The sequence below is a fragment of the Sphaeramia orbicularis genome, unplaced genomic scaffold, assembly GCF_902148855.1.
Source record: "Sphaeramia orbicularis unplaced genomic scaffold, fSphaOr1.1, whole genome shotgun sequence".
Lineage (NCBI taxonomy): Eukaryota > Metazoa > Chordata > Actinopteri > Kurtiformes > Apogonidae > Sphaeramia > Sphaeramia orbicularis.
Window position 1 is genome coordinate 60001 of NW_021941600.1, and position 10000 is coordinate 70000.

Sequence of the window (10000 nt, forward strand, 5' to 3'; positions counted from 1 at the left end):
GCTGCACTTGAACAGTAAATTTAATGAAGTTTTAATAAAAAAAGACACAAAAGACTAACACTGTCCATGTCTGCACACACACTGTCTACACACACACACTGAACACATACACACACACACACACTGAACATACACACACACACACACTGAACACATACACACACACACACACACACACACACACACTGAACACACACACACACACCCACTGTGGACAGTGTGGGAGTAAAGTTCAGGTCGGTCAAGAAGAGAGAGAGATCAGCGTCCTGCCGCGAAGGACGAGAGACGGACTGGACGAAGAGCAGGTGAGTGGTCGCACACACACACACACACACAGATGCACACACAGATACACACACAGATACACACACACACACACACAGATGCACACACACACAGATACACACACACACACACACAGATGCACACACAGATACACACACACAGATACACACACACACACAGATATACACACACACACATACACACACACAGATACACACACACACACAGATACACACACACACACAGATGCACACACACAGATACACACACACACACACAGATGCACACACAGATACACACACACAGATACACACACACACACACAGATATACACACACACACATACACACACACAGATACACACACACACACACAGATATACACACACACACACACACAGATACACACACACACATACACATACACAGATACACACACACACATACACACACACACACACACAGATACACACACACAGCTGGCTGATGTTACACATTAAATCTCTACTGTGTGTGTGTGTGTGTGTGTGTGTGTGTGTGTGTATGGACCTGTGTTCACCTGAAGGACCAATCAGAGCCTAGGGTCAGATGGGTGGGTGGGGTTTCAGGGTCAGAGGTCAACATCCACACCCTCCACAGACAAGAGGGTCAGAACCAGGACCGAGTCCAGATCAGAACCAGGACCGAGTCCAGATCAGAACCAGAACCACACAGGGTGTCCACATACTTATGGACATGTAGAGTCCACAAGAGGAACAACAACAGGACGAACTAGTTAACTGTTGAACTAGTTAACTGTTGAACTAGTTAACTGTTGAACTGGTAAACTGTTGAACTGGTAAACTGTTGAACTGGTTAACTGTTGAACTAGTTAACTGTTGAACTGGTTAACCGTTGAACTGGTAAACTGTTGAACTGGTTAACTGTTGAACTGGTAAACTGTTGAACTAGTTAACTGTTGAACTGGTTAACTGTTGAACTAGTTAACTGTTGAACTGGTTAACCGTTGAACTGGTAAACTGTTGAACTGGTTAACTGTTGAACTAGTTAACCGTTGAACTGGTTAACCGTTGAACTGGTAAACCGTTGAACTGGTTAACTGTTGAACTAGTTAACTGTTGAACTGGTTAACCGTTGAACTGGTTAACCGTTGAACTGGTTAACTGTTGAACTAGTTAACCGTTGAACTGGTTAACCGTTGAACTGGTTAACCGTTTAACTGGTAAACTGTTGAACTGGTTAACTGTTGAACTAGTTAACTGTTGAACTGGTTAACCGTTGAACTGGTTAACCGTTGAACTGGTAAACTGTTGAACTGGTTAACTGTTGAACTGGTAAACTGTTGAACTGGTTAACTGTTGAACTAGTTAACCGTTGAACTGGTTAACCGTTGAACTGGTTAACCGTTGAACTGGTAAACTGTTGAACTGGTTAACCGTTGAACTGGTAAACCGTTGAACTGGTTAACCGTTGAACTGGTTAACCGTTGAACTGGTAAACTGTTGAACTGGTAAACTGTTGAACTGGTTAACCGTTGAACTAGTTAACTGTTGAATTAGTTAACTGTTGAATTAGTTAACTGTTGAATTAGTTAACTGTTGAACTGGTTAACTGTTGAACTGGTTAACCGTTGAACTAGTTAACTGTTGAATTAGTTAACTGTTGAATTAGTTAACTGTTGAACTGGTTAACTGTTGAAGTAGTTGTTGTTTCTGTTTCATAGTGGTCAGCGTTGGTTGCCATGGTGATCAGCAGTGTTTAACTCCAGTTACAGCTGATGTGTTTGTTTAATATGATGATTGACACCAGTCTGTCCGTGTGTGTGTGTGTGTGTTCATGTTCTTATAGATGAAGATGGCGTCCTCTTCCTCGTCCTCCTGCTGTTCCGTCTGTGTTCGTCTGAAGGACAGATGTCCTCGTCCTCAGGGTCTGCTGAACCTGCTCATCACCAAAGGTACAAACACCACTGTCCTCTGTCTATGGGGGCGTGGCCTCTGTCTTTGGGGGTGTCTCCTCTGTCTTTAGGGTGTGTCCTCTGTCTCTATGAGTGTGTCCTCTGTCTATGGGGGTGTGTCCTTTATCTCTTTGGGTGTGTTTTCTGTCTTTGGGGTGTGTCCTGTGTCTCTGGGGGTGTGTCCTATTTCTCTGGGGGTGTGTTCTCTGTCTCTGTGGGTGTGTCCTTTATCTCTTTGGGTGTGTTTTCTGTCTTTGGGGTGTGTCCTGTGTCTCTGGGGGTGTGTCCTATTTCTCTGTGGGTGTGTTCTCTGTCTCTGTGGGTGTGTCCTCTGTCTTTGGGGGTGTGTCTTCTGTCTCTAGGGGTGTGTCCTCTGTCTCTGGGGGTGTGTCCTCCTCAGTCTGACCACTGGTGTGTATCTTCCAGTGTGTCTGTTTATGCTGCTGTTCGGGGTCGTCTGGTCCATTTCGGGGACTCAGTGTCTTCCTGGGGGGAACCTGTTTGGGATCGTCGTCCTCTTCATCTGCTCCGTGTTGGGGGGAAAACTGGTGGGAATGATCCAGCTGCCCACACTGCCCCCCTTCCCCCCACTGCTTGGTACGACCCAACTCCCGGACTGTCCCGGTCCCCAGGTTGTCTATGTGTCTGTGTGTGTGTGTGTGTGTAGCTGCTGTTGTTGTGTCATTGTGTTGCCTCTGTGTCACTGCGTTGCCGTTGTGTCATTTTGTTGTTGTTGCTGTGTCATTACGTTGCCTGTGTGTCATTTTCTTACCTCTGTCATTTTGTTGTTGTTGTTGTGTCATTTTGTTGCCTCTGTGTCACTGCGTGGTTGCCTCTATGTCACTGTGTTGCCTTTGTGTCACTGCGTGGTTGTCTCTGTGTCATTTTGTTGCCTCTACGTCACTGTGTGGTTGCCTCTGTCACTTTGTTGCCGTTGTGTCATTTTGTTGTTGTTGTTTATGTCACTGCATCATTGCCATTATGTAATTTTGTTGTTGCCTCTGGTTGACTGCATTGCCTCTGTGTGACTGTGTTGCCTCAGTGTCACTGTGTTGTCTCTGTGTGACTGCGTTGCCTCTATGTCACTGCGTGGTTGCCTCTGTGTGACTGCGTTGTTGCCTCTGTGTCACTGTGTTGTCTCTGTGTGACTGCGTTGCCTCTATGTCACTGCGTGGTTGCCTCTGTGTGACTGCGTTGTTGCCTCTGTGTGACTGCGTTGCCTCTATGTCACTGCGTGATTACCTCTGTGTGACTGCATTGTTGCCTCTGTGTGACTGTGTTGCCTCTGTGTGACTGCGTTGCCTCTGTGTGACTGCGTTGTTGCCTGTGTGTGACTGTGTTGCCTCTGTGTGACTGCGTTGCCTCTGTGTGACTGCGTTGTTGCCTGTGTGTGACTGTGTTGCCTGTGTGTGACTGTGTTGCCTCTGTGTGACTGTGTTGCCTCTGTGTGACTGCGTTGTTGCCTCTGTGTGACTGTGTTGCCTCTGTGTGACTGCGTTGCCTGTGTGTGACTGCGTTGCCTGTGTGTGACTGCGTTGCCTGTGTGTGGCTGCGTTGCCTCTATGTCACTGCGTGGTTGCCTCTGTGTCACTCCATCGTTGCCTGTGTGTGACTGCGTTGCCTGTGTTGCCGTTGCTCAGGCATGCTCCTGGCCGGTCTGCTGTTGCGTAACGTCCCGTACATCACTGACGCCGTCTTCGTCGACACCCACTGGTCGTCCGCTCTCAGGAACATCGCCCTGTCAATCATCCTGACCAGAGCAGGACTGGGGCTGGACCCGACGGTAGGACACGCCCACTCACAGGTCACATGACCACACTGTCATCCTGTTGACATTGTGTGTGTGTGTGTCTGTGTGTGTTTGTGTGTATGTTTGTGTGTCTGTGTGTATTTGTGTGTGTCTCTGTGTGTGTGTATTTGTGTGTGTCTGTGTTTGCGTATTTGTGTGTGTATTTGTGTGTGTGTATTTGTGTGTGTATTTGTGTGTGTATTTGTGTGTGTGTATTTGTGTGTGTCTGTGTGTATCTGTGTTTGTGTATTTGTGTGTGTCTGTGTGTATTTGTGTTTGTGTATTTGTGTGTGTCTGTGTGTATCTGTGTTTGTGTATTTGTGTGTATTTGTGTGTATTTGTGTATGTCTGTGTGTATCTGTTTGTGTATTTGTGTGTATTTGTGTGTGTCTGTGTGTATTTGTGTATTTGTGTGTATCTGTGTGTATCTGTGTTTGTGTATTTGTGTGCGTCTGTGTGTATCTGTGTTTGTGTGTGTGTGTATCTGTGTTTGTGTATTTGTGTGCGTCTGTGTGTATCTGTGTTTGTGTGTGTGTGTATCTGTGTTTGTGTATTTGTGTGTGTCTGTGCGTATCTGTGTTTGTGTGTGTGTGTATCTGTGTTTGTGTATTTGTGTGTGTCTGTGTGTATGTGTGTTTGTGTGTGTGTATCTGTGTTTGTGTATTTGTGTGTGTCTGTGTGTATTTGTGTTTGTGTATTTGTGTTTGTCTGTGTGTATCTGTGTTTGTGTATTTGTGTTTGTCTGCGCGTGTCTGTGTTTGTGTGTGTGTGTATCTGTGTTTGTGTATTTGTGTGTGTCTGTGTGTATCTGTGTGTGTGTGTGTGTATCTGTGTTTGTGTATTTGTGTGTAGGCGTTGCAGCGTCTGAAGGCAGTGTGTGTCCGTGTTGCCGTCGGTCCCTGTGTTGTCGAGGCCTGCGTCGTTGCCGTGGTTTCACACTTCCTGTTGGGTCTGCCCTGGGTCTGGGGGTTCATACTGGGGTAACGCAACAGACACACAACAGACACACACACACACACACAGACACACACAGTTGTGTATTTGTGTCCTCAGGTTCGTTCTTGCTGCTGTGTCTCCGGCCGTTGTGGTTCCATCGATGCTGCTGCTGCAGAGAGAAGGATACGGAGTGGAGAAGGTAAACCCCCAAGACCTGGTCCAGACCTGGTCCAGACCTGGTCCAGACCTGATCCAGACCTGATCCAGACCTGGTCCAGACAGAATCCTCGTCCAGATGGTCTGCTGCTGTGCATCAGGGCTGAGGTTCCACAGGGTTCCATCATAAGACCACTATGAATATGAACAGGAGGTCACAAGGCCCCTAAACCAGGTTCTCTGAGGGTCTGAATGAATCCGCTCTGAACCAGGACCAGGATCAGGAACACACACGTGAAAGGATGATAATGGCTTTACAGTGTGGTTGTCCTGAGGTTCTGGTGCAGTTCTGTTCAGGTTCTACTTGTTGTCCTGAGGTTCTGGTGCAGTTCTGTTCAGGTTCTACTTGTTGTCCTGAGGTTCTGGTGCAGTTCTGTTCAGGTTCTACTTGTTGTCCTGAGGTTCTGGTGCAGTTCTGTTCAGGTTCTACTTGTTGTCCTGAGGTTCTGGTGCAGTTCTGTTCAGGTTCTACTTGTTGTCCTGAGGTTCTGGTGCAGTTCTGTTCAGGTTCTACTTGTTGTCCTGAGGTTCTGGTGCAGTTCTGTTCAGGTTCTCCTCCTGTTCTCCAGGGAATCCCCACCCTCCTGATGGCTGCCGGCAGTTTCGATGACATCTTGGCCATCACCGGGTTCTCCACCTGTCTGGGAATCGCCTTCTCCACAGGTCACTCATCACCGTAGGTTCTTGCTGGTCTTCTTCGGACCCGGTTCTGGTCCTGACCTTGGCTGTTCTGTGTTCTGCAGGTTCCACGTGGATGAACATCCTGAAGGGTCTGCTGGAGGTGGTGGGGGGGATCATAGCTGGGCTGGTCCTGGGTCTGTTCTTGTGCTGGTTCCCCAGTAAAGACCAGGTCTGTCCTGCTGACTGAGTCCCACCCGTGTCCATGTTCTGCACCGGTCTGATGGTTCTCGTGTCTGTCCACAGGAGGACCTGGTTCTGAGGAGGACCCTCATGCTGCTGGGTCTGTCCATATTTTCGGTCTTCTGCAGCCACGTCATCGGTTTTGCCGGAGCTGGGGGTCTATGTACGCTGGTCTTATCCTTCCTGGCGGCTCTGGGCTGGAAGGCGGACAAGGTGACCCCCATCAGACCCACCTGAACCTGGACTCAAACCCAGCTGGTCTCCTGTCCTCTGGACTCACTGTGTTTCATGTGGTCTAGGCGCCGGTGGCCGCCATGGTGGGCCGGTCATGGGACGTGTTCCAGCCCCTCCTCTTTGGTCTGATTGGAGCAGAGATCACCATAGCAACGCTCAGCCCCAGCACCGTAGGTAAGAAGGACCACAGACCCGGGTAGAGGAGCGGAGCCTTTACAGGTACAGGTTCAGGTTCAGGTACAGGTGCAGGTGCAGGTTCAGGTTCAGGTTCAGGTACAGGTTCAGGTTCAGGTACAGGTACAGGTTCAGGTTCAGGTACAGGTGCAGGTGCAGGTTCAGGTTCAGGTTCAGGTTCAGGTGCAGGTTCAGGTTCAGGTTCAGGTACAGGTTCAGGTTCAGGTGCAGGTTCAGGTTCAGGTACAGGTTCAGGTGCAGGTACAGGTGCAGGTGCAGGTTCAGGTTCAGGTTCAGGTTCAGGTGTAGGTTCAGGTTCAGGTACAGGTTCAGGTACAGGTGCAGGTTCAGGTTCAGGTTCAGGTTCAGGTTCAGGTTCAGGTGCAGGTTCAGGTTCAGGTACAGGTGCAGGTTCAGGTGCAGGTTCAGGTGCAGGTGCAGGTGCAGGTTCAGGTTCAGGTTCAGGTGCAGGTTCAGGTGCAGGTTCAGGTTCAGGTGCAGGTTCAGGTTCAGGTACAGGTTCAGGTGCAGGTGTAGGTACAGGTTCAGGTGCAGGTTCAGGTACAGGTTCAGGTGCAGGTTCAGGTTCAGGTACAGGTTCAGGTGCAGGTTCAGGTGCAGGTTCAGGTTCAGGTACAGGTTCAGGTGCAGGTTCAGGTTCAGGTTCAGGTTCAGGTGCAGGTTCAGGTTCAGGTACAGGTTCAGGTTCAGGTACAGGTTCAGGTACAGGTTCAGGTTCAGGTTCAGGTGCAGGTTCAGGTTCAGGTACAGGTTCAGGTGCAGGTTCAGGTTCAGGTTCAGGTTCAGGTGCAGGTTCAGGTTCAGGTTCAGGTTCAGGTACAGGTTGAGGTACAGGTTCAGGTTCAGGTTCAGGTGTAGGTTCAGGTGCAGGTTCAGGTTCAGGTACAGGTTCAGGTTCAGGTTCAGGTGTAGGTTCAGGTGCAGGTTCAGGTTCAGGTACAGGTTCAGGTACAGGTACAGGTTCAGGTTCAGGTTCAGGTACAGGTTCAGGTGCAGGTTCAGGTACAGGTTCAGGTTCAGGTGCAGGTTCAGGTTCAGGTTCAGGTACAGGTTCAGGTACAGGTTCAGGTGCAGGTGCAGGTTCAGGTTCAGGTGCAGGTTCAGGTACAGGTTCAGGTGCAGGTTCAGGTTCAGGTTCAGGTTCAGGTTCAGGTTCAGGTTCAGGTTCAGGTGCAGGTTCAGGTTCAGGTTCAGGTTCAGGTGCAGGTTCAGGTGCAGGTTCAGGTTCAGGTGCAGGTACAGGTTCAGGTTCAGGTGCAGGTTCAGGTACAGGTTCAGGTGCAGGTGCAGGTGCAGGTTCAGGTTCAGGTTCAGGTGCAGGTACAGGTGCAGGTTCAGGTGCAGGTTCAGGTTCAGGTGCAGGTTCAGGTACAGGTTCAGGTTCAGGTGCAGGTTCAGGTTCAGGTTCAGGTTAAGGTACAGGTACAGGTGCAGGTTCAGGTTCAGGTGCAGGTTCAGGTGCAGGTTCAGGTTCAGGTGCAGGTGCAGGTTCAGGTTCAGGTTCAGGTACAGGTTCAGGTTCAGGTTCAGGTTCAGGTTCAGGTTCAGGTGCAGTTCTGGAGCCGTGTGTCTGACTGCGTCTCCGTCCCAGGTCTGGGTCTGGCCTGCATCTCCGTCGGTCTGCTGGTGCGGCTCCTCGTCACCTTCCTGCTCGTTCACTTCGGAGGGTTCAACCTGAAGGAGAAGCTCTTCATCTCGGTGGCGTGGCTGCCGAAGGCCACCGTTCAGGTCTGTAGGTCGGCTCCGAGGAGACGCCGTTTCCCTGACGGATTTGACCTTTGAGCTGTCGGTCTGTCCGTCCTGTGACCCGTGTAACGGTGCCTTTGTCGTGTTCTTTCCGTGTTCCAGGCTGCCATCGGCTCCAAGGCCTTGGACTTGGCCCGGGAGGAGGGCAACGACGCCTTCATGAAGTTTGGTTTGGACGTGCTAACGTTAGCCGTGTTAGCCATCCTGACCACGGCTCCCATTGGAGCGCTGGGCATTGGACTGGCAGGGCCACGCCTCCTCGCCCGACAGGTCAAAGGTCAGCACACACAGTTCAGATTCAGGATGGTAACTAACCTCGCTAATGCTAGCCCCTGGTAGCTAATGTTAGTTCATAAGTTAATGTTAGCAACTGTTGGGTCAGTAGCTAATGTCAGCACCTGTTAGCTGATGTTAACTCAAAAGCTAATGATAGCAAGTGTTTATTCATAAATATAAACTAGAGACACTAGTGTCTAGATTTTCCAACTCTGCACAGCGCAAAAGTCCACCATCTTCACTGTTAAAGAAAAAACCTGATGGAATGACTAGTTTCATTTACCTGGAAACCCCAAGATGGCCGCTCCACTGACGCATGTGGAGAGGCTGAACGCGACATCTATTATAAATATAAATATAAATATAAATATAAATATGATCTAATGTTAGTGGCTGTTCTAACACTGGGTAATCTGTTAGCTACTGTTAGCTCACTAATTACAGTTAGTTAACAATAGATGCTAATGGCTGCTGTTAGCTGGTGAACTGATCCTAGCTGATGCTAGCTGATGTTGGTTTTGTTTTAAAAAATGTATTAATAAGTAACATTTCTTTATTTGAAAGAAAAATGATGTTGAAAAAGTTTTCATCCCAGCAGATGAAGCTGAAGCTGCAGCGACGTCTCAGAGCAACGGGATCCGCCCAGAAAAGGAGGCGGCACCGCTGGAGACTAAACTGTGACCGATCTGATTGGACGAAGGAGCAGGAAGGATGTGATTGGATGAGGAGCAAGAAGGATGTGATTGGACGAGGAGCAGGGGGCTGTGTTATCATCGGCGTTCCCTTTATTTGACATGTGACACATTTACAGCCTCTTACATTAATAGAACTAAAACATGTTTAAAGGATCCGTCTGATCAAACCTGTTTCACACAAACCAATAAAAGCATAAAAGCATAAAAGCACCATGAACACGTTTAAGTCATAAAAGTGAAACTAAAGTTTGAAAAACCCACTGAAGACTCCCTCATGTCTGTAAACATGAGGTGAATGAACAGGTTTTATATGAATTAGACTCATTAGGTACAAACGTTAATAATATTCAATATTAGACAATGTTGGCTTAGCATGCTAATGGTATCAAGCTAATGAATACGATGATTTTTAGTCCAGTTTGGATGATTTTATTTAACATGTTAATAATCCAAAGTGGAGAGTAATGATATTAGATATTAATCAGATAAATCATTAAATATTAATTAAATGTCATATAGTTGTTATTTTTATTTATATTTTCAATCATCTTCTAACATATTTCCATTCATCTTGGATCATTGTTTTTGTAAACGTTCTTCTGCTTTAATAAAATAAAACTTTTGAAAGAACAGTTGGAGGTATTTGAAGTGAATATAAAACCACAGAAAACCTTCAGATTTGAGCATAAATGTGGAATATGTTCTCATATTTATGAACCGTTCATTCCAGTGTGTCATTGATTCTTCATATTCTGTTCAGTTTCACTGATTCGACAAATTAATGCAGAAGTTACCGTTAGTTACCATGGAAACG

General features: G+C 47.8%; 1 protein-coding gene across 3 annotated transcripts in view; it reads left to right on the forward strand.

The window, feature by feature from the left end:
* The window catches only part of LOC115416405 (sodium/hydrogen exchanger 9B2-like), a 14880-nt gene extending 5095 nt beyond the window's left edge, over positions 1-9785 (forward strand). For 2 of the 3 annotated variants that reach the window (XM_030130162.1, XM_030130160.1), the window contains exons 3-15: positions 219-305; positions 2133-2238; positions 2665-2835; positions 3879-4021; positions 4880-5007; positions 5081-5162; positions 5749-5842; positions 5923-6029; positions 6104-6253; positions 6340-6448; positions 8061-8197; positions 8318-8492; positions 9087-9785. In XM_030130162.1, coding sequence (XP_029986022.1) covers positions 219-305; positions 2133-2238; positions 2665-2835; positions 3879-4021; positions 4880-5007; positions 5081-5162; positions 5749-5842; positions 5923-6029; positions 6104-6253; positions 6340-6448; positions 8061-8197; positions 8318-8492; positions 9087-9172 — 1575 coding nt within the window. In that variant the 3' untranslated portion in view covers positions 9173-9785. The remainder of the gene's footprint in view (positions 1-218; positions 306-2132; positions 2239-2664; positions 2836-3878; positions 4022-4879; positions 5008-5080; positions 5163-5748; positions 5843-5922; positions 6030-6103; positions 6254-6339; positions 6449-8060; positions 8198-8317; positions 8493-9086) is intronic. The other variant, XM_030130161.1, reaches the window with a different exon arrangement.
* Positions 9786-10000: the final 215 nt, after the last annotated feature.